Consider the following 25,000-nt stretch of genomic DNA (forward strand, 5'->3'; position numbering starts at 1 on the left):
TAATGCTCAACGATCTGGTCCATTGCGTACATACTCTTCGTCATTCTCTGACCACAGATGAACTGAAGAAGAACTCGACATTTTACATACGTTCGGGTTATCGATAAGTATTCCGTTTTCATGAAATCGATTAATATCGATCAAACTTGGGTTAGATATTGTTATATTGTATTTTTGCAGCTTTTAGACTCTTCTATTTGTCTTGGATATATTTCGCCTACTCGAAGGCATCTTCCAGTCGGATATTCTTCCTCTTGAGCACTCTTACTTATTTTCAAATGTTTTGAACATTTTTAATTTGCAAATTTATGATCTGTTTTATTTATGTTTATTATTGTGTCGCTGAAATAAGCATATAGAATCAGAGATAGGTATATGGACTTCATAAAAGCGCATCACTAAACAGTTTTTGCATTAAATATAAAATGGCTAATTGGCGTAAATTTTAATATATTCTTTATAACGCTTATTCATATTTAATAAATATTTTCTGATTAGCTGTTCTTTAGCATTGTTTTGTTGGCCATAATTTATTTTGGCTATTAAATTAATTAGTATATCAATTTTAACAGACTTTTAGTTTAAAAACAAATATTATAAACCAAAAATATATGTAAAATTGTTTGGTAAGAATTTATGATGATTCTCACCTTTTCGATTTGATTTCTCTAGGTATCGCTCCAGTTCGACCAATGGAAATTTTTCTATAATTTGAGTGTTTAAATTTTTAATTTGTGTCCGAGTTGTTATTGGTGTTGCTCTTCTCGTTGTTGTTGTTTATATTGTTGTTGTTGCTCTATTTTCTGTTGACTGGAGCAATTTACGGCAACATGCCAAGCCATAAAGCATATTATGATGCCCATAAATTATCCAATATAATATAATATATAAGTTTAACACACCATTTTTTTGATATTTATGAATTTTACACAAATAATAAAAATGAGTGCATAAAAAATATATAAATATATACAGACGGGTGTATATATGTGAGTGCAGACTTACAATACATGAAAATCAGGCATTATCAAAACAGATATATGTAAATATACATATGTATATACAGAGGTGTATTTGTGTGTACATAAATTTATTCACACCTCGATGGAGCGACTCGAAAACTCGCTGAATGACAACGCCCACTGGCCAATGGTTTATAGCCGGATTGCTTATGGCTATATGGCCCATATAGCCTCTCCAATTTGAGCGATAGAAAATGAAGTTGACTTGCGTAATGCGCAGCTGGCAGTGGAGCAAACAAAATGCCTTACAATCGAAATCAGAGGCCATCAGTCGAGTGGAATGGGTCGGCGAGGGGGCCGGGGTTGGGGGAAACCTTAACAAAGCGCCCATTGGCGGCAAAGAAACAATTGCCAAGAGGGCAGACTCAGCCAATAATATCAAGTGGCTAACACGCAAATGGTATCTTAAAGATTTAAAATCGTGCGACCGAGATAGCTGCCAGCTGCTGCTGCCTCAGCTGCTGCTGCTGCTGCTAGCAGTGCAATCGAAGCTAAAGTATGCGACAGTCAATACGCTTTTAATTGCAGCCTACACGAGCGACTCGAGACGCTCGCTGCCCTAACAAGACTCTCAGCCTGGCCACCATTTATGGCAATGCGGACCTTGCTCGACGTATCTTTGGAGAACGTGTTCAGATAGAGAGAGAGAGGGAGATGGAGAGAGACGACAGAGAGAGAGAGAGAGAGAGAGAGAGAGAGTGAGCGATAGAGGGGGGATAAGAAACATGACAGTTTGGCATTGGCGTTCACTTTGTCCCTCTCTATCTGTATACCTCACTGTCTCTGTCTCTGTCTCTGTCTCTGTCGCACTATTTGTTTTGTTTGGATCTTTTGAGGCGCGTGCCATGTGTCATGCAACTCGCGACTCGCGACTCGAGACTTGCGACTATCTAACGCCTCTGCCTCATCAACAGCGAACGTAGACGCCGTCTCCCCACTGACCCACGCACAAGCAGTACTAGCAGCCCCACCACCAGCAGCAGCAGCAGCAACAACAACAACAACAACAATCCAACAAAGTTCTCAACTAGAGATAACACGACATAGAAAGCCCACACGACACACACAATTGGCATATGAGCAGATATACAAACATGCGAGCATATATAAGTATGTATGCATGTATGAGGTTATTCCACACAATGCTGCGCCTATGACTAGAAACCCTAGATTCAAAGAAATTCTGAACTCAGCTCAAAGTATATCATATGCGATTCTTACAGTTGGAGTAGAAAACTGGTAATATTTTACTTGTTAAACAAAAATTCAAGTTTTATTATTTGGCTTTTAAATTTATTTTTATGTGTACAATAAATATTATATTATTAGCAAGCTGTTGTAAGCAAATTTGAATGATATAGAATAATACACTCTTTTAATACTCTTTTCATTTCAATTAATAGTATAAGTAAGTTAAATTCATGCAGTAGTAGGAAAAAATTTAAATTTATAAATGTAATATAAATTTAAATTACAAATTAATGAAATTAATTAAAAATTAAAAATTTCGAAAGTTCAGCTAAAAATAGTTAAGATTATATCTAAATATGTTTAACATCTTCTGCTGCAATTTAATGAAATCTCAAATAAAATATATTTAACATACAGTTTTAAACAATATTCATTCCCGTACACACATACATATAAACTGTACTCGAGTAAACATCAATAATTTCTATGTCAGTTCAGACCAATTCGCAAATATTTACTCGGTATCTGCATCTTTTGTTATTGTTTACAGCCTGCACATTCCATATTGCTAGGATTGATCATCTCCGAGGCGAAATAGCCCCCACTCAGGTCGTGTGAAAATGATATATTGATATAGTTTTCTATTTATAGGCGATGCCTTTAGCTATTTCTGTGAGTTCGCGCGAATTCGAGTCTATTTATAAATCATATGCAAACAGATGAGTGCAACTGCACTTGCTGTAAGACTGGGCCTTCTCCCAATTCGACTGCTTCTAACTGACTGAACTCTGCTGTACAGTTCTATCTAGTGATATGTACTTTTATTTTCTGCCATGGCAAACTTCAATTAGTTTGCTAATGCGACGACAACAACAACAACAAAAACAACAACAACTGCATCGGCAAGCTGGGCATAAATGAATGTTAGCAAATTTATGAATGTTTATTAGGCGCTGGGTGCGCTGCCAATTGAGGAAGAGGTGCAGCCAACAGCCAACAGCCAACAGCCTCCAAGTGGCAGCTCCAAGCTCCAATCTCAGACGGGAAGCTCACGTTTGCTTTGATTTGCGCCTGTGCGATCATTTTATTCATGTCCATCTTTGGCTTTTCATCATCGTCAGCAATCGGTACGCAGATTGACAATCGCTGAAACATCAGCTAAATTACTTTATTGTGCTGCAGTCAACGCGTTGATACCCTGCAGACATTCGCTACTCAAATGAAGGCTATTTGATAGAGCATATAGCATATAGCTATATTGTAATTTTGAATATGCCAAAGTAAACCAAAAAGTATTTTTCACTAGCTATGATTACAAATGAACGAATATATGACGAGTCATCTAGAAAAAGCTACAATAAAGAATGAAAAATAAAAATAAAATAAAAGAATAAAAATAATATTGTTTACTGGCGAAAATTACCCACAGAATGTAACATTTATGAAATATGTAATTAATGTATTATATTTTATTATTTACCTAATTAAATTAATTTATTTTTTGTTTAATATCTTAACCCATTGGAATATATAAAGATGTGCCAAATTAGTACTGAAACTACATAATACATCTAGTTCGATTATAGAGCCTTGTTTCAAAGACTTCAATCATAATCAGGCAATCAATCAATCAAGATCCCTGCCAAATCTAACAATCGAGAAATGATTCGTATATGCACAAGCCCTAGTTGAGATTCTACTGCATGATTACATCACAACTTTAAGATCCTTGCAGGGTATCTGCCACTGCTTCGCTCACAACATAGCCTCTCAATACTCTTTACAGGGTATTCGCCAGCTGCGATCGTAAGCATGTTGTGTTTACATATTTATTTTATCTCTTAGGGGTTGCTCGCGTGCGCGAATCTGAAATGCAGTTTTCGTGGGCGTTGTCTTCTTCTTCTTCCTCTTGTAGTTGTTGCGTGGGAGGGACTGAGACTGGGGCGGCCCGGGGGGAAAAGCCTCCCGAAAGCCATTACCCCGATAAACGAGCCACTTGCAGCTCGAATTGTGGTGCACAGTTGTTTATGGCCAGGCCCGGTAGCTGATGGATTGCAGCCTCTATTTATGGCCAAGTTGAAGGCGACGACGTCATAAAGCGCTTCTGTCTGTGTGTCCGTCTGTCCGCCTGCCCGTCTATCCGCCTGCCCGTCTATCCGCCTGCCCGTCTGCCTGTCGGTCGGTCTGCCTGTGAATGGCTACGGTATTTTTGGGCCACTGGCGTAATGAGTTTTCATTTTCACTAGACAAGCTGCGCGCTCTGAGGTCCACAGGTGGCATGCCGCCCCACACACCCCTCGGCCACGCCCCTCGCTGCCAAATAAACAAATACGCGTAGTGCACATCATGTGAACGCGTTTAAAAATAGTGCTCGACTTGCCTTTGTTTTGTTGGCTTCGCTCTGCATTCTCGCCAGCCCAAAAAACTTTCACAAATGAGGCAAAGTTCTATTTTTGGTGTATATATCGGTTCGTATCTCTCTCAATCCCTATCTCTATCTCTATCTGTAGCTGTAGCTGTATCTGTATCTGTATCGATGTATCTGGTCAGATAACGGCACGTAATTCCGCGCCGTCTGTTAGAAAACTTTGCCGACGTAAAAAACTTTTGCCAATTGTACTGCGTTTATTTTTAGGTCATGGCGTTCTGCTCTTGACTCCACAAAAGCAAAACACAAAGAACTGAGCAACACTTTCTGGCTATGTGTTTCGGTTGAGTTTAGCCGGCCGGTTAAATTGCTTTGGGTCATGGTCATGGGGCTAGCCCCATTTGCACTCCCAGGCGCAATCGCACTGAGCAGTCCATATCAAAGCTCGAACACAACTCGCCAGCAAGTTGCCTTTTCCCAGTTTCCAAACAGCTGTTCAATATATTTGAAGAGACTGGGAAGGGCAGATTCTCTGCAGTTTCTCTGAATGGAGGACAGCAGGAGGCGTGGCCTCGCCTTTAAAGTGTATATATTCCAAACAACAATGTTAATATATTAATATTTATCGATAATTTTCAAAAAGTAAATGAGAATAATATGGGATAGCTTCCAGAGCATTCCCACATTAGCTTTGCTGCAAATTATCGATAACGATTTCAACTTTCATGAATTCGACTTAAATAGGATCTTAAACCTCTTTTGTCTGATATAAATAATAATAATAAAAGAGACCTTAAACCTCTTTTGCCTGATATAAATAATAATAATAAAAGAGATATCTCAAATATACCTAAATATGTGAATTTGAGGCTGTGCAGTGTATCTTAAAGTCGTTCACTCCCCACTTAATCGCGTCTGCTAGTTTTCTTTCCTTTTCTCTCTTTCTCTTTTGATAATTTGTTTATTTTTCGGTTTTGCAACACTGCGGAATGCGCTGAGCTTTAGTTGTTGTTGTTGTTGCTTTTGTTAATGTGCAACCTTGTCCTTAGAGCATGAAAATGTTTTAATTTTCTTTTTCTTTTGGTTTTTGTTTACTGTCCCCGTCGAAGGAAAATGTGCGAGATGAAATATTTTTGGCAAACGTCTGTCAATGGGCAAAGGCGGAAAATTGTGTGTTGCATGGAAATTTTGACGTGATCTGCCCCATTGCATAAACAAAATGAAAATGCGGAACTATTTAACTGGGGTAGTACGAATGCTAGACATACAATATTTCAAATAGAGTAAATAATACATCTTGAAGAATTTCGGATATTTTAAATAGCAATAAAACATAATTTTATAATTCAATTATATATATTTTTCTATATATAATAGAATATTATTATACATTTTCCATAGCATAAATTTGTTTATTTACTTATTATTTACAGGAAACTCTATTAAATCATTTTATGATATTATAGTTTCCCCAGGCTATAAAAAAATATTTAATGTATTTTTATTTACTTCATTCTCGAGATCAAAGTCTAATTTATTTTAATATTAAATTTGATATATAATGCAAATATGTATCACAAAAATATATAATAGGTATTTCTTGCCAAATCACCATAATACTTTAATTTGTCACTCTCATTTCAGCTTACTAAAGTTACAGCATTATACTACTTGATTAAATGTATTTTCCTCTTGGGTCAACAATTTCTAGAATCTATCAAAATTTTGCTATATAGTTTATTTTCCGTTTCTATACGCCCCGTGTTTAATATTGCAATTCCTTGACCCACCCAATCGCAAATATCTCAACTTCCGGCTGCGCTCACCCTGACCCAGGCACCCAGCTATAGATGTAGAGATTTTCGGAAACGATCTAAACAAATCCGGCGGATCGTTGCAAACTGTCCATAAATGGTCAAGTGAATCATTTGTTTAAATTTTGTTGATGTTTTATTTATTATTATTTTTTTTTTTTTTTTTGGCGGTGACTCCTTCATTGTGTTTACGTAGATTGAAAAGTTAATGGGCCGCAGTCGGGCTAAATGAGCGAGCGTTGATGACGTATTTTGGGAAATCATAACACTACACGCGTAGATTCTCACAGACACACTTGCACACATGCACACACAGCGATAGAGAGAACTTCGAATTGGGGTACCTGTTGTCTAACTTTTACCTCAGTGCCCCTTTGCTCGAAAGAGAGCAGCGCTGAGAGATCGGTGAAGAAAACTCACCACAGCTCTGTCGCGCGCACACACACACTCACACACACTGAGCGCGATTGCCAAACAGGCCTGGCAAACTGTTGATTGGCTGCTCTGCGCGTGCGCCGCGAAAATGGCTGCAACCGTAGGGAGGCAACGAGCGACATGATTGGATACGCTAGCCGACCGGCCGCTAGTGAGCGCGTTGGTGTGTGTGTGTGTGTGTGTGTGCGTGTGCTGTGACGCGCGAGTTCCCCATGTAGCGGCGCTCAGCGAACTCAACACGTCTCCGATTCGATATCGAATTTGACGCCGTTTAGCTTTGAGGCGCGTGCCAGCTGCTGCCAAGTAGGGGCAATGCCTCTGTGCATTGTGTGTGCCCGTCCCTCTCTCGCTCGCTCACTCATCACACACTCACTCACTCTCTCGCACGCGCTCGCTCTTGCGCTAGCTGTGCCGCTATGCCGATGTTGAGTTTCATTCATAAAAACCAAAAGAGGGCACATCTCGTGCCTCAGTTGTGTTCGAACAAGCAAACGCGACGGTTTGAAAGCTCAACAGCAAGCAGAGAGAAAATTCTAATAAGATAATCTGAAGCGGCAACAACATGCATAGATATACAAATACATAAATCCAACTCAACAAAACATACCAAAACAAATTATAAAATATTGTGCAAACAAGTGTCATTGAAATACGTTAACTAAATCAATTTACTTGCGAATCAGCCCAGCTGAGAGAGTGAAAGGATATTTTGCTGCTAATAAGGCGTCTGTCTGATGAATCTAAAGCTGTGCGCCGGCAACCCAGTGTAACGTATTGTAACGTACGCAAAAACAAAAGCAAACGCAAAAGCAAACGCCAAAGCCAAAGCCAAATACAATTACAGTCAATGCTAACTAAAGGCACTTACCCAAAAAAATGTTAACTTAGGCATTCGTAGAATTTTTATTGATTTTACGTAGCCAGCGAGCAACATTTTTCGTGAACAGTCTGTGAAGAGTGCAGAGTGTGTGTGAGTGTGCCTGTGTGTGTGTTTTCGTGTGTGTGAGGCAGCAGTCCATAGGATTGCGCTAAGCTAAAGGGAAAGCAACCTTTGAATTCTTCAGCACGTGCCATTGCGATCCAGGTGAATAACTAATTAGTGCATAACTAAGTTAGGAAATAACACTCAATGTTCCAATTGGGAAATTGATAACAAGTGTATATACGTCTTATATTTTATTTGATTTTATACGTCAGTTTTTATGTATTTCATCAGAATTTTGTATTGGTCGAACCGGAAGTCGTAAGATAAAAAAAAAAATAAGCTTGTCAAATTTTAAATTCGTGCAATAATTTGTATCCTATTTTTTGTGGAAAATTTCTAGTCAAATTATGTGAATTTGTTTAATCTTTTTGCATGATTCGAAAAAAAAAAAAAACGAACGAAGTAAATGTTTTTCAATACGGTAAAGGAAGATTGTGTCGAGTCTCTTGAAGATTTATGATATTTCGTTTAGAATCCGTGAGTCAGTTATAGCTGTCCATATTTTATGGCCAGTTCGTTAATTATTACATATAACTAGAAAGTCTATTTTTAAGCTTATATAAATTAAGCATTTACGTTTTTAGTTTTACACAACTTTTCACTAGGCTTCGCATAGGAATTCATCAAATAAATAAATGCGTGTGTGTGTGTGATTCTTTTTTTCAAGCTTCTGGGTTAGTTTATGTGCTTCACAATCAATTTCATTTAAATGTTGTGTGTTTTATTTATGCAGCAAGATAATCAGAGAAAAAAGCGCTAAATCAAGATTCAATAATTTTAGAAAGAAGTGGAATATCTTGTTCCTTCATCAATTAGTATCTTTTTAACAATAAATATTGTCATACGGCATGATAATAATACAATGTGGCTAAACCTTATAAGAAACTACACAATACTGAATAATGTATATTTATTAGATATTAATATATTTATTTAAACATAGTAAAAATATGAGAAAATCAATAGTAAAATGAATTTTCATTTAATATGAATGTATATCAGAAATTAATAAATAGTAACGTATACATATTTATTGTTTCGTATACATTTATTATCTATATATACACATAATACAAAATTATATTGAGACTCGCAATAGATTTTCATTACATTCATATAGCCATTGAAAGGATTTACATGTCAAATATTTGTTTAGCTAGAGGCAGCTGAGAACATCCGTAACTAAATTTTCCGCTGAGGATATATTTCTGGGCACATATCGTTAATGTCTACGCGCTCGCTGTCTCTCTCTCTCTCTCTCTCCCTCTTTCTCTCTCCCTCTCTTTCTCGGTGTGTGGATGATCTTTAGCCATGTGAAACTAGCAACTATTGCAATTTTGTTAGATTCTCGCCATGCGAATGATGCATAAATTCATTTAACGCATAATAAACATTTCTGCACGTTATTAAATATAATAAAAACCAGATAGAAAAGAAATCCACTCACACACACCTGACGCGGCTACAAAATCTGGCTGCAACTGCAACTATGTATGCGTTTCTATATATGTATATAGTCAAAGTCATATATCTCAGTGTGTAGTTGTATCTGTATCTGTGTCCCGTTGCAGCTTTGTATCTGTGTCTGTGTCTGTGTCTCATTGCGTCTTGCGCATCAGCTGTTTATTTAGCTGCAGTTTTTGTAATTAAATTATTGTCATTGCACTTTGCGCATAATTTGAGAAGCGCGAGCAACAACAACAGCAACAGCAACAGCAACAACACCAACAGCAGCAGCAACAAATACGGCGTATTTTTGTTTACAATTTAATGGCACATCTCGGCGGCTGCGTGGACAGCGCGCCAAAAGCGTTAAGAGGGAGCCCGCTAACTCGGCCCAAAGCAGCGACAGCAGCCAGACGTGAAAAGCCAAGAAGGAACACGAAACGAAACAGCAACAAAAACGAAAACGCGCTGAAAAGAAAAGTGTGTATAAAAAGAAAAACAATTAGCAAAATGATTTACACGCAGCCTCCCATGTCCAGCGACAACAACAACAACAACAGCAACAACAACAACAACATTTGCTGACTTTGTCGAAAATTAATTTTTCAATTTTCCCAGTTTTCATTTTGTGCATTTCACAAACAATTTTTCATTTAGCCTTTTTGTTTCTTTCGTTCTTTGTTGTTGTTTTCTTTTTTTTTTTTATGTGTATTTAACCAAATAATTATGACATCAAAACAAAATACCGACGGCTGCTCGAAGAGTCGCTTAGCACTCTCGCCGTGGCTGCGAATGGCTCTTTGACACCGCCAACAAAGAGCCATCAGCTACCAGCCATCAGCAGCCAGCAGTGGCCAGTGGTGCTGCGGTGCGGTGGTGCTGTGGTGCTGCCTCTGGCTGGGGGGCTGCCAAGCCAAACAAGCGAAAAGGCGACGCCCGCCCAGCTAAGTGCCCACTAAAATAATTTTCAAATTTTATAAAAATACACATACATGTCTTTACATGTGTGTATACCTTGTAAAACAACGACGCATTAGAGCTGTGCGCAGCCGAAACTAAAAGAAGAAGCTCGCCGTCCATTCATAATATATTTTTTTACTCGGTTCTCCGTGCATAGAGTTTGATGCACTGATGAAGAAACTTGTATTATGTTATTTACTTAGCTCCTATTAAGATATTGTTATTAATATATATTATACGAGTCTACTAACTAATATTTTATTGAAGTAATTATTCATTGAAACAAAGTAGTAAAATTTTATTCCTTGATGATTAACTAGTATACAAATATTTAATTTGATTTTATTATTTTATTTTATTTGATTTTATACTTTTTATTAATTTTTTGTTCGTATATTAATTCTTATTAAATTTAATTATATAATAGTTTTATTAAATTTTTATTTAATAGTTTTATTTTTGGAATTATTGCTAATATAATATTCGTAAACTAAGCAAGCTTTTCATATTTTATTGATTAATTCATATTCAATATGATTTATATATATTATAATATAATATTTTTATTTTTTTAATTATTATTCTCTAGTATAAATTACTGTTGGCTGTTTGCATAAATTATTTTGTTGGCTTTATATTTATCAGGAACAAGAAATAATATTTTTCAATTCATATTTAAAATATTAGTAAGAATTATATTAAAATTGTATTTAATTTTCAATTTTCATAAGTATAATAATATTCAATTTTCAATTTCTACAAGCTCATCAATTTATTTTAACAATCTGAAAGCTTCTTCGCTTCACCTTATGATTTATTTAATTTTTCAAGTGAATGTATAATATTAATATTCATATATGGCTGAAATGCTGTAGAGGGTAAAACAATGTCGAGCTGTTGTTGCTGTTTGATATTGTTGCTGCTAGTGCCTAGTGCCTGCGGCTGTTTATTTTCATTAATTGTTCTCATGAGGAAACACAGCAGCAACAACACCAGCAACAACATCTACAACAACAACTACAACAACAACACCATGCCCAGTCGAAGCTGTTGGCATGAAAAGTGTGACAAAGTGTTACGCATGCAAAGACGGCGTCGGCAAAAGATACATTTTCCATGTTGCAGTTGTTGTTGCTGGTGTTGTTGTTGTTGTTGTTGTTGTTGGTGCACTGCTTAACTTGTTGGCTGGCTGACTGGCTGAGTTGTCCAGCTGCTGTCCAGTTGTCCAGTTGTCCGTGGCAGGCTGTCCGAGACGCAGCCGCAGCAGCAGCCGCAGCCGAAGCCGAAGCTGCCCGCTGCGTGAATGATGGACTTTGTCTTTGTCTCCTGCATCTGCCAGCTCGCTGATATGGCAGAGAGTTGTTGCAGCAACTGTTGCATGCGAGCTGCATGTTTGTATCTATGCCCGCTGCCAGATACTTTTACTGCACGTCTTTTGCATTTTGACTAATGACGCCGCCTCTCAAGGCGTTTCTCCAATTTCTTTTTATGTTAATAACCAGCAACAGCAACAACAACGGCAGCCACAACAACAATAATAACAACTGTAATTCTTGTTGCTGTTAATTGCTCGACCTTTGGGCATTTGCTCGGATGCTTTTTGCCCAAGGTTAGCTCAAGATATCGAATCTCACGCAGCTCTTTATGCAAATCTCTGTCCATCTGTCCATCTGTCCATCTGTCATTGCATAATGACAACAACATCAACAACAACAACCATATAATAATAGCTCTGTACATACAATAATAACCCAAAGACAACAGATTGCATTATTTTTGGAGCCGCTAAGTAGCCAAGTCGATAAGGTCGCCACCTAATCCTCAATGAGGCCTCCATAAATACCTAAAAATAACAATAAAGCTCAGCTCGCACCGAAGATGCATTGAAGCTGTTCGCAGTTGCCGTTGTTGTTGTTGTTGTTGCTGCTGTTGTCTTTGTCTTCGTGTCTCGCTGCGGGTCAGCTTCGAGCTCGGGCTCCACTTGCCGAGCTAAACAAATTGGCGCCCATCTATCGAATTGTTAACACTCGAAGAGCAGAACCCCAAATGAAACTGCGCCACCAGTCAGACACACACACACACACACACACATGCACACACGCACAGATAGCAACAACAACAGCAACCGGTTTGGCAAAACTTAATTAAAATAATATCAACATAACAATTTTTATTTTGTTTTTGTTGTATAGATTTTTTTCTTCTTAGCTTTTTGCCTTTCTTTCTTCCTCATCGGAGTCGCAGCTCGAAGCTGTGTGCCAATATTCATTCATGGCAAAAATCTTGAGCACTCGCCTCGACTCGATCCGTCCAAGACGCCCGAGACGGCGACTACTATGCCCAAATGCTATGCAAAATTATGCAGAGTGAAAGAAACGGGCGACAGACTCACACAAGATTTACTACACATATAAAGATTAGGTGTGCTTAGTACAGTGGGCGCCCACTAGGCGGGCAGCTCAACTGGCTGAGCCCATTTTGAAATAGATCAACTGCATAATATTCTAGAACACAATATAGAATTGTTAGCAGAGAACCAATATACCCGTTTGGCAAGGTATGCACATTACGATTGTGCAAGCATTTGATATACTAGACCTTCACTAACTCATGCCGTATCATATGGATGAGCAAAGGCTACTCATATCTGATAGAGTAGCCTCTTTAAAAGAGATCAGAGATGGTTCAATGGATAGTATATGATATAATATGAAATAATATGCATATTTGTGCTTGTATAAATCTGAATTGTTATCATAAACAAATGAATCCATATAGTCATGTGCTTCTATCTGTTGGAATGATTCTACACATTCTTCAATATGTCTTTTACTTTAATCTCAACATATATTTGTATATCTAGATATCAAATTTATACCAAATCGACAACAGTTTGTCTCCATATCTCTGCTGGGATAGTTAATATATATGTTTATAGAGTATTTTAAAACTATATATACCCGACTATATTATCTGTGCTGCATAATCAATGAGGCTGGCACTATTAGCTCCAGCTAGACTCCAGCTGGAGTACATTCATCGAGCACACTCTCGATTCTCTCTCCCTGTGGTGTAACTTAGGCAATGCTCACTGTAGTAGGCCAACTTAAAATGTAAATGTCTGCGGCACGAACAGCCGCAACAACGGCCTGAACGTTCGCAGCTTTGCTTTTTTCTCCCTCTCCCTCTCTCCCACTCGCTCTCCTTCTCAGTCTTTTTTTTAAGGGAGTGTCAATTGTTAGCCAAGTTATTAAGCGCACAAGAAGAGGCTGATGCCGTAGCTGGCCAAGATCAGAGCTCAGATTGAGCAGAGCCAGCAGAGAGAAGAAAACCCAAGCCAAACGAAAAAGAAACAGTTCGAGCTGTGAATGATTCATGTGCTACTCGCATTCAGATACAAATCTTTGATCGACTGTAAAAATTATTGACTGCGCCGCATAATTTTATGAATGAATGGAACAACAAACAGCAACAGCAACAGCAACAGAGACACAGCACGCGCTGTGCCTTAGCTATATCTCTATCTTTGTAAGTGCGTGTGTGTGTGTTTGTCTTTGTTCAATGTAATTTCAGTGGTCCGCCGCTCGCTCGATCGCCGCTTGTCTCGTCTCGAGTGCACTTTGCCACGGAAATTATGCGTGAAATCAAATGTAAATAAGAAAAGCAAAAGTGCCAAAACAGCAAAACCAGCTGGAGACGAGCTGAGCGAAGATGCTGCAGTCGAATGTCTGTCTGTCTGTCTGTGTGTGTGTGTGTGTGTGTGTGTGTGTTTGTGGAGGGTTTTGCTGCTGGCCAACTGCTGGCACGGTAGTTATTTTGGCGCATAGCTGGCTGTCAACACGAGTGCACTTGTAATGCAAATCAACGCGGTCAAGTCGAACGACGACGACGACGACGACGGCGACGAGGCAAGACGCACTCGAGGATGACGCCACAGTTGCGGGCGACGTGGATCTTGGGCATCGCGGAGATCGCGGAGATCTCGGCGTGGACAGAGTCAAATCAGCGCCGTTTGCCAAATTATAAGCCAAGTTTATGGCATATGGCCGGCATTTAATTACGCATTGCGCAACTGCAGTGCGCCTCTCTGTGCTTCTCTCCATGCTCGAGTGGGCTTTGCGGGGCATTGCGTAAGGTCAACGCTTGACCCAATGCGCGGCCATCGGTGACCCACTTGGATCGGAGGTGTGCAGCTGTGGGAAAGCCGCATGTTCTACTTCTCACTGAGTCCACTTAAGAGCTTAATCGATATTAATTTAATTGCTTAGCTCGAGTGTGAGCCGCCAACTGCGCTCGCTCGGACTCGGACTCAGACTCGGACTCGGACTGAAAGTGGTGCGTGGGCGCAGTCGCAGCCCCCAGTCCGAGAGTCTTGACAAGATGCCACGCATGACACGAAATTTGTGGCGAATTAAACTGTTTGTGGCTCATAAATTGCGGTAAACGGCTGCGTGTTATGCAATTGAACAGCTGTCATGGCAAATCAATTAAAAATTGTCTCAAAATATGCCCCAAAAAGAGAACAACAACAGCCCGCCCGCCCGATTGGCGGTGTCAGCACCACCCGCTGCGGCAGACTTCAGTTTATTTCTTCCCATTCCGTTATCCGGCAGCAAGTCAGAGCGGGCTAAGGCAGGCGACAAGTTGCATTTGGCACTGCTCGATCTATGAGCCTAATTAGGCCCCAGCGGTGCGAACTGCCATTAATCCACCGAATCGGTAATTGTTGTCGATTCGCAGATTTGCCAATGCAGAGATATGCAGAGCCGCATTCATGTGTCTATTAGCAAATCTTTATACGCCATCAATACCCTACTCTGATTATACATCAGGTACTCTCCTTGGCCCAAGCCAATGCCACAGTGTAAAATAATATAATAGTATAGTATTTTCTATATGCAATTTATACGATATATAATAAATTCTAAACATATATTTTTATTTATTTTAAGAATTGTCTTCTATTGATTACAAAAATATAAAATATATGTATATTGTATTCTTCATTTAAATATTTTAGTACTCCACGTTTATTATAAAATGTACTAATCATATATATCTCGCTCTCTTTCTCCCTCTCTCTCGGTCTGTGCAGGCGGCGTAGCCCCTGGAACTCCATCAGCGGCCATGATCATGGAAGGGCTTGAAACCCTGGTGGCGCCCACGCATCACGCATTCCTGCTCACCGAAACGGCCGCCGCGGCCCACTTCAATGTGCTGAGCTTTGACACGTGCCTGTTCAAGACCAGCACGGCGCAGAGCGGCAGCCCCTCGGCTGCCAGTTACCTGGGCGCCGCGCAGTTCGGCGCGGCCAGCAGCTCCTCCGCGGCTGCCAGCAGCAGCGGTGGCCAGACTCTGCTGCACTACACGACAGCGGTCAGTCACAATCACAACAACAATAGCAACAGCAACAACAACAGCAACAGCAACAACAACAACTCGGTGCTGCGCGCACGCAATCAAACAGCCACGCCCACACAGGGCGGCAGTCCAGGCAGCGTGGCAGCCCAGCCAAGTGCAGGCAGCGCAGCAGCCGCCAGCAGCGGCCGCAGCTCCGCCTCGCACCTCAGCCTGCTGAACACCAGCCAGCAGAGTCCCGTCACAGCCAGCGAGCACGGCGTGGCCGTGGAGGCCAAACAGCTCATCGAGGCTCTGCCCGGCGATCTCAATACACCGGTGACCACGTCGAGCGACATTCCGTCGTTCTTTGGCCCATCCACAGTGGTTGAACCACCGCCAATAACCGGTGAGTGTAGAAAAAACTCAAGCAAAAATCAGACAGCTGGGAAGTCCCAGACTTTAACTATAAACACGATATTACATAGTAAATAATTGTAATAAAATTATAAAAAATAAATACGATTAGACTGAGAGATAACTAATTAACCAATCCAGCTTAGTCTGTATACTAAATTCAATACAAGTGGCTGAGAGCTTAGTCCAACTGGAAGGGTCAATTGATTATATGATTATGATTATGATATCCCTTCATGAGATATTTCAGCGTCTGGACTGATTAGCTTAGAGCTGAATATATACAGACACAGAAAAAGAAAGAAAATAATAATAATAATAATAAATCAATATAAAATAATATAAAATAATAAAACTGTCTTTAGCATGCGCGTTATGCGAATCAAGAGCAAATTATAAATATTAAATTATTGATTGGGTTTTCAACTGAAATAGTTATAGGTTACGATCAATATAGAAATATTTAGGTTTTCTATATTTTCGGTTTATTTTTGTATAATTATAAAATTTCGATTTACATAGAAAGCTCAAGCAAAAAGTATTGAGCGAATAAAATATATATGAAAGGTATATCAAATATTACCCACAACTTCTGCTCTCATATATGTTTCCTATAAAGCCCATAGGAACTTATCAAACTGAATTTCCCGCACGCACGACGAACTCCTTCACATAGCCAACAATGCTTGTGTGTGAGTGTTAGGGTATATCACCGAAAGGCAGATAATATGAGCGTACTTCTGCTTGGAGTTTCTTTATCTGAGCGCTGCTAATGGATGCAGCTGCCACATGCTGCAGTTGCAGTTGCAGTTGCAGTCTGCGCGGACTCTAAATATACAACTAATCCGTTGTCAAGCTTAAGCCGCTACATAAATCAGCCTCAGTCGAGGCCAGAAAGCATGCCAGCTCGCTCTCTCTCTCTCTCTCTCTCTCCCTGTCTCACTCTCACCTCAACACTCATTCAGCAGAAAAGCTGAAAAGGCAAAACAAGTTCAAAATCAAAAAACAAACATTCAAAAATTTCAAGTACCAATTTTATTGAAATTTTCGACTTGTTTCTTTTTTGTTTTTTTTCTTTTTTTTTTGCAGCTTTGTGATTTCTTTTATTAATTATGGGCCGTGTTAAGAGTCAGTGAAGAGCTTGACATAAATAAGCAAATATGGACAGATCAGATATATATATAAAATCATTTATTTATACACATTTCTCTCTCTCTCTCTCCCTCTTTATCTTTCTCTCTGTCTGTGGGCATTTAATGAAGACCTTTCAATAAAATTAGTCGTCAAACAAAATATATTTGTTATTAATTGCAAATAAATTCAATTGCATTCAGATCGGGAGAGTGTGCGAATGAGAGATCTCGCTCTCCCTTTCTCTCTCTCTCTCTCTCTCTCTCTGTATTCTAAGACTGCACAATAAAACAACACTTAATTAATCAACCAGACAACAACTACAACAACAACAGCAGCTACAACAACTATAATAATAATAATACACAATAGCAACAACAAGGCAACAACAATGGCACATGTATTAAACATTTCCGTTCAGTGTCAATGTTTCGAGCGCAATTTACTCGGCTCGAGATACGACGCCAGAGTCCAGAGACGATATCAACGCCATACATACATATGTACGTATGTATGTATGTGTGTGTGTGCTATAGCGCTAAGCATGACATATGCACAAATGAAACAAGAAGAAGAAGAAGCAGCAGCAGCAGCAGAAAGAAACACACTTCTAATTGAATTAAGGCAAAGCAAATAAAGTATACTAGATTTTCCGAGCACTATCAAAAACAATTGAGTTTAATTGCTCGCGTCATATTTATTTTGTCTCCCGCCGCGGACAGAGATCAACTGCAGGAAAAGTGTCGGCCAGGCTCAGATTTTTCGGCTAGGAGCAATTGAAAATGCATAAAATCTGAAAGTATATATATATATATATGAATATGAATATTGTGTATATAGCTATAGCATGTGCAATATATTCAAGTAGCAGCAACATTCTAAAACAAAACCCGAAACGCACTCATAAATTTGGCGCAGTCGCCTGACAAGCGGCCCACGCAGCAAACAAATTGTCAGCGGAAAATAAAAAATAAAATAAAATGTATATCGGGCAGATGGAAAAGAGCGAGAATCCAACAGCATAAGAAACCATGCAACAAACGAGCGAGAGGGGTGGGGGAGGGGGAGGGGGGCTGTATTTCTAGCGTATTTTCATTTCTAGTTGGCTGCCGGACAATGATAAAGCAGCTTTTAATCGCTAAACTTGGCAGCAGCCACAGGCATTACTTATGGCCAACTGGATGAGTTATGCATGTGGCATGTGGCATGCGGCATGTAGCAAGTGCAATGGGCGCAACAAATAAACCAATTGCCATTGTCTGCTGTCTCTGAAAATTGCGTTTGCCACTGCCAAATAAACTCAACATTAATTATGCCCGCAATAAATGGCAGATGACTAAGACACTAAATACATATACATACATATGCATATGCATCAGTGTGTGTGTGTGGGTATGTAAAATGATTCTGTGAATTGAAGCGCATGCCCCGCTCGAAGCTTTGGCCGAGATTGATGTCGCAGCACATTAGGCGCAATGCAACTCAATCAATACGTTAAGCCAACGGCTGTGGCATTAATGACCATGACAATGATCATCATCATCATCATCATCATCATCAACGGGATGCACGTACAAAAACAACCAACAGAGCGCAAAAGGCGTCCAGCAAAAGCCACTCCGAACGGGCCGAGCTGCGAGCCCAGCGGTAGCCGCGTAATTAGTCTTCTGGCCGACACTTTTGCCTGGCTAGAGATGGGCGCGTGACACGACGGCCCCCCAGCTGCCCAATGAGTCACTCTAATCTACTGCATAGAGCAAAACACAAATACATAGATCGTCTATACATGTAAATATATAAAAAATGTAGATTAATCTATATGTGAATACAAATAAATAATTATATAAAAATATAAAATATAATATAAACATACATAATGATTGCATTGCCTGTTACTCCCCAGAGTTTCTAGTTGCTTACATTTTCTGCTAAAGTCAACTGCAGGATGTATAACAATGAATAATTCCAATACAAATAAAATAGAATAGATAGCATAATAGAATAGAATGATTGTATAGTCAAGACTAATTGCTTTTCCTACCGTACTCCAATTCGATTCTGACGAATCGGCACACTTCCAATTAGAGTTGCTTACCGTTCGCCCTGTTATATACGTTGTTCCAATTGGAATGTCTATCACCAGCATAGATAGTCATTAGGAAATGATATTAAAACTTTTCCCAAATTTTGTATATATTTAAATCAACTGTACTCCCTTTCATTGATATATCGTTTATGTCGTGCACTGCTGCTCTTGCTCGCTCTGTCATCGCTAGCTGCAACTTTGCCAGCTTCGGCGGCAACGATGAGCGATGATGCGACCTCCCGTGTCGTTCGATTTCCGCGAAATCAAAGCGCGCCCAGCTGCAGCAGCAGCCCATATAACACTAACTTCAATGCCAGGGCCGTTCGAGCGAACTGTGATTGATATCGAGCCGAGCCAGAGCCAGAAACGAGAGAGCGAGGCAACAACAACAACAACAACAAAATACAAAAAAAAAAGTAAAGCACTGCCAGCATTGCTATCGAGGGTTTAGGCCAAGCTTAGATAATATCGTCAAGAGCTAGAAACAGCCAACTAAAGTTATAAAAATCCTTTTGCACCTCATTGCAGGCTCCATTGCATCCGAGGATCTGTCGCTGGAGCCGCAGGTGGTGTCCGCTGCCAGCCCCGTGTTGTCCTCCTGCAGCCCGCTGAAGGAGGAGCGCAGCACGCCGCCCGCCCTCTCCATTGTCAAGGAAGAATCAAGTAATAATAGTTGTAACATGTACCCACTACACAACAACAACAGCCACCACACATCTGCAACAACAACATCAACAACAGCAACAACAACATCCGACACAGCAACAACAAAGCAAACGGCGAGCGACGCCAGCAACACTGAAAGCGCTCGCTCGCCCGCAGCAACAACCACAGCTGCGGCTGGCAATAGCAGCAGCAGCAACAGCAACACACACTCACAACAACAACAACAGCAGCAACAGCTGCAGCACAACAACAACAATAGCCACTGTCAACACAGTCACCAACAACAGCAACAACAACAACAACAACAACATCAGCAGCAGCATATGAGCTCGCCACAACACCAACAACAATACCAACTACAACAACAACAACACCAAATACTACACCAACAACAACAGCAACAGCAACAGTTGCCACACCATCATCATCATCATCATCACCATCACCACAATCACCATCAACACCAACAACAGCAACAGCAACACCAGCAACACCAACAGCAGCAACACCAACAACACCAACAACAGCAACACTACCAACAGCAGCATGCACTACAACAACAACAACTGCCTGGCAAAATCTCATACCGTGCCGTTTTCACCACGACAGGCAACACCAACAACAACAGCATGAGCGCAGCCCAGCAGCTGCAGCATCAGCAGCAGCAGCAGCAACACCAGCAGCAGCAGCAGCAACACCAACAGCAATTGGCCTCCCCGCAGCTGAGTGTGCTGCCCGGGCAGATGTCGCCGCCGTCGAACAGCTTGGGCAACAGCTGGGGCCTGCCCAGTCCGGACAAGTCGCTCTTCCAGCCGCCCATGTTCAGTCTGCCCGCCCACTACGCCCTGCAGCAGCAGCAGCAACAGCAGCAGCACCAGCAGCAACAGGCAACCGCTGCCACGCCATCGCCCTACGACGATGGACGCGCTGCCGTGACTGCGGCTCAGCACGCCGAGCTGTTGGGCCTCAGCATGGACTGCACGCCCCTGAAGCAGGCCTCGATCTACACCGGCGGCACCGTGTCGACCGCCAACTTTGCGGGCCTCGCCGAGCTGCACAGCAGCCACGAGCAGCTGCAGCAGCAGCAGCAGCAGTACGCCGTTCGCTCCCAGCTGTCCGTGGGCACGCCCAAGTACCAGTGGCTGGACACGCCCGCTGACTACGTGGCGGCCGCTGCAGTTGTCCAGCAGCAGCAGCAGCAGCAGCAGCAACAGCAGCAGCAGCAACAGCAGACCCTGGTGCTGCCTGGACCCACGTCCTCGGCTAGCTCGAGCAACGCAGCGCTCGGCGTGCTCATACCCAAGCAGGAGACCTACACGGACATGCAGCCCAGCTCGAACGGCACAGGCTACTCCAGCGCCTCGGCTGCTGCGGCTGCCGCAGCCGCTGCTGCCGTCCAGCTGGCCGAGTACAGTCCGTCCACCAGCAAGGGCCACGAGATACTGTCGCAGGTCTACCAGCAGAGCAGTGTGCCGCTGAAGCTGGTGCCCGTCAAGCCCCGCAAGTACCCCAACCGGCCCAGCAAGACGCCCGTGCACGAGCGGCCGTACGCGTGCCCCGTGGAGAACTGCGACAGGCGCTTCTCGCGCTCGGACGAGCTCACCCGCCACATCCGCATACACACGGGCCAGAAGCCATTCCAGTGCCGCATCTGCATGCGCAGCTTCAGCCGCAGCGACCACCTGACCACCCACATCCGCACCCACACCGGCGAGAAGCCCTTCAGCTGCGACATCTGCGGCCGCAAGTTCGCCCGCTCCGACGAGAAGAAGCGCCACGCCAAGGTGCACCTGAAGCAGCGCATCAAGAAGGAGTCCAAGCTGAGTCGCGAGCAGCACCAGCACCAGCAGCAGCAGCAGCAGCAACAGCAACAGCAGGCCGCAGCCGCCGCCGCCGCAGCAGCCGCCCAGCAGCAGCAACTGCAGCAGCAGCAGCAGCACCACCAGCAGCAGCAGTACCAACACCACCACCTGCTGCACGCCGCCGATCTGGCCAACGTGGCTTCCAGTGCGACCAGCATGTAGGCCACAGAGAACTCAACGTCTTCGATTGATTTCAGCAGCGGGCGCCGCCGGCCGACGGACTACGAGGAGCTGGGCATCGATCTCAGCCTGGCCATAGACATCGACGAGAGCCCCGAGTCCTTCGAGCTCGCCCTGACGCCCGACTACGAGACGCTGTCGCCGCTGACCCGCTCGCTGGACTTCAACTATGTGATGGTTAGCCCGGGCTCCAGCGAGCTCCTGCTGTGCAGCCAGGACTCCTGCAGCCAGGGCCTTTAAGCTCCAACTGAATACAATAAAAGTTCAATATATTTCGACTACCAATCTCAAGCAGGAATCAATCGCTGATGCTGAATTTAAGCAACAAAAAAAAAAAAAAAAAAAAAAAAAAAACAAACAAATCTGACAAAAATAGCAAACAGAGATAAAATTAGCTAAATAATTACAAAAGTTGTAGCCGTAATTTCTGGGTTGTGCTAGCAGCAAAATCTACGCAAGACATATATGTTAAACATAGCCTAAATATAATCTTAAAAACTAAACTCAATCGTCATATGGCAGACACACTAAACAAAACAATAACAAAAACAAAAACAGAAAACAATAACAACAACAAAAACAAAAGCATAGTTACTAACCCAAACAAAGTGTTAAAACTAAACAGAAGAAGAAGAAACAAAAAATGGAAAGAAAATGCAAAAAAAAAAAAAAATAATAATAATGTTTACAAATATTTAACTTATGTCTCTAATACTGTGATCTCATGTGTAATAATTATTAATTTTAATTTCCTATAACTAAAAAAAAAAAAAAAAATAAAATAAAACAATTAATTTTTAATACAATTATAATCCCCTTCAACTTTGCATAGCTAATGTTCATTTAAAACTTAAAAAAAAAAGGAAAAAAAAGCAAAAACAAATTCTAACACGAGAAACTAATTTATTGCAGTTAAGCATTTTAAAGTATCTTATTAACTTATTTAGCATCTTAGTGTTTAAGTTTAACACACACGCACACACACACACACACACACACACACACTGACACACATCGATAACAAAAAGAAAATAAAAACATAAACTTTAGCATATCATTTTTTGTATTAAGCTAAGAGATTAAAAAAAAAAAAAAGAAGAAGAAAAACAAGAATACAGCCATTTTTGTGCATGTCATAAGTTACTGCAGGTCATAAGGAATTCAATTGAATGTGTGTTAGATAAGGACAACAACAACAAATTAACTTGTGCAACAAATTACAATTAATTCTATAAATTATTGTTTCAAATGAAAGAAAGCAAAACTAATCTAGCTTAAAACTTAACGAAAATTGCATTGTGAATCGCGTGTTGAAAATGCCTCTTGTACTTCCTTAATTGATTCGAAATCAACGGCAACAATAATTTAAATCTAATTCTAATTCTAATTTAAATCGAAGAGAAATCAGCAAATGAAATCATTTTCAAATATATATATATTATATATATTCTAGTTTTTAGTTTGAAATTGCTCTAAGTCTAAGTTGAAACCTTTTTTATAATTAAAAAACAATACACAAAACACATTTTCGTTTATTTCTTTCGTTTGCCCACGTTTATCATTTTCAGTATCGCATACATATTGAATATATGCATATGTACACATTTACATACACAGAGCACATATATATTTATATGCGTCAATCACCTAGCCTTAAGAGAAACCAGGTAAAGTTAGAAACTACATGGAACTCGAGTGCCACATAAGCAACGATAGCTGAATAACGAATGGAACGAATGGTTTGAGCTACATATTTTACTCTACAGTGAAGTACGCCTAACTGAAACGAGCATATTTCGCATAGCCGCTGACATGAGACACAAAGCCTAGTCTTAAGCTGGGGACCGAGCACAACCGCAAGTTCCCGAATATTTAGATGATAAGAGATTTGGTAACTCACGCTGCTTCGCAGGGTGCATATCCAGTAAACGCTAAGGAAATACCATTTTGAATGTCTTAAATGTACAAAACTGATGGAAAAGTAAAACAGGTCGCAAAGAGCCTTCAACAAAATATAAAATATAAATTTAAATTTTGAAATGTATGAAACGTATGTGCCATCAAAAAAAAAAAAAAATTGAAACAAAACAAAAATGAAATTTGAGCTGAACAATTTTTAAAAAAAGAAGCTGAAAAAAAAAATAATCAAAAATATTTGTCACACAAAAAAAAAAATATATATATATATAAATGAGAAAAAAATGAATTGAATTAAATCTGAAATTAAAAACGTTGTGATTTATATTGTTTATTCAATGCATGGTTCAATGTCAAAATATTTAATTCTCGTGTATTCAAAAAACTAAAACGAAAAGTGCTAAAAAGATTACTATATATATATAAGTGTATATATGTATGTCTCACATTATAATGTAATATGTACATACATACTTACATAAAAAAGCAAAAAAAAAATAAGTTAAATGAATTATTTATGGATGTTGCTTATGGACAGTTTTTCTTCCATACATATAAACAAATTATATAGATTGGATAGAATTCAGAATTTGGAGTATTTGGATAAATGTATTTATTGATGCATTCTTAGCTAGTCGAAAACTATTTGTAGCTAAACGAGAAACGAATGAATATTGCAAATATATTTAATTAAATTAGTTACAAATGCTCAAAGTCAAGCAGATTAGTAAACAATACAACCGAAATGGCATAGATTGTAATTTCGATTTTTATATAGATGTTGCATTGCGAATGTTTTTATGTGTGCGTTACCTACATATAGTAAACTAGAGCTAACTAAGATCGTATTATGTACTCTACTACTATGTTATTCCACTCGGCTTGCATCCAGTATTAATGTTTCATTCTCAATGTCCTCAGTGTGTCACTTTAGTAGTTAGGAGACGATGCGAGTACAAGTACATTTCAAGACTTACAATAAGATCTCTCAATTCTCATCTCTAATTTTAAAGACTGTCCCTGCGTTAATCTTAAGCATTCCGAATCAGAACTTTGAGAGTTTAGTTCGAACTATCTACATACATATACATATACATATACAAATACATGTATATATTGTATGTATGTGTATAGGATAGTCCTTCAATACTATGTACGACATATACACACATACGTATATATC

At 40.3% G+C, this 25,000-nt stretch overlaps 1 protein-coding gene across 3 annotated transcripts in view; it reads left to right on the plus strand.

Moving 5' to 3' along the window:
• Nucleotides 1-22,437, plus strand: part of LOC6572135 (putative uncharacterized protein DDB_G0271606) — a 53,508-nt gene extending 31,071 nt beyond the window's left edge. The window contains exons 3-5 of one of the 3 annotated variants that reach the window (XM_032733521.2): nt 15,317-15,967; nt 19,721-19,855; nt 20,468-22,437. In XM_032733521.2, coding sequence (XP_032589412.1) covers nt 15,317-15,967; nt 19,721-19,855; nt 20,468-21,882 — 2,201 coding nt within the window. In that variant the 3' untranslated portion in view covers nt 21,883-22,437. Of the gene's footprint in view, nt 1-7,307; nt 7,915-15,316; nt 15,968-19,720 lie in introns of those variants that run through there. The other 2 variants (XM_032733522.2, XM_001998251.4) reach the window with 2 other exon arrangements.
• The last annotated feature ends 2,563 nt before the right edge of the window (nt 22,438-25,000 follow it).

The sequence above is a fragment of the Drosophila mojavensis genome, unplaced genomic scaffold, assembly GCF_018153725.1.
Source record: "Drosophila mojavensis isolate 15081-1352.22 unplaced genomic scaffold, ASM1815372v1 contig_19, whole genome shotgun sequence".
NCBI lineage: Eukaryota > Metazoa > Arthropoda > Insecta > Diptera > Drosophilidae > Drosophila > Drosophila mojavensis.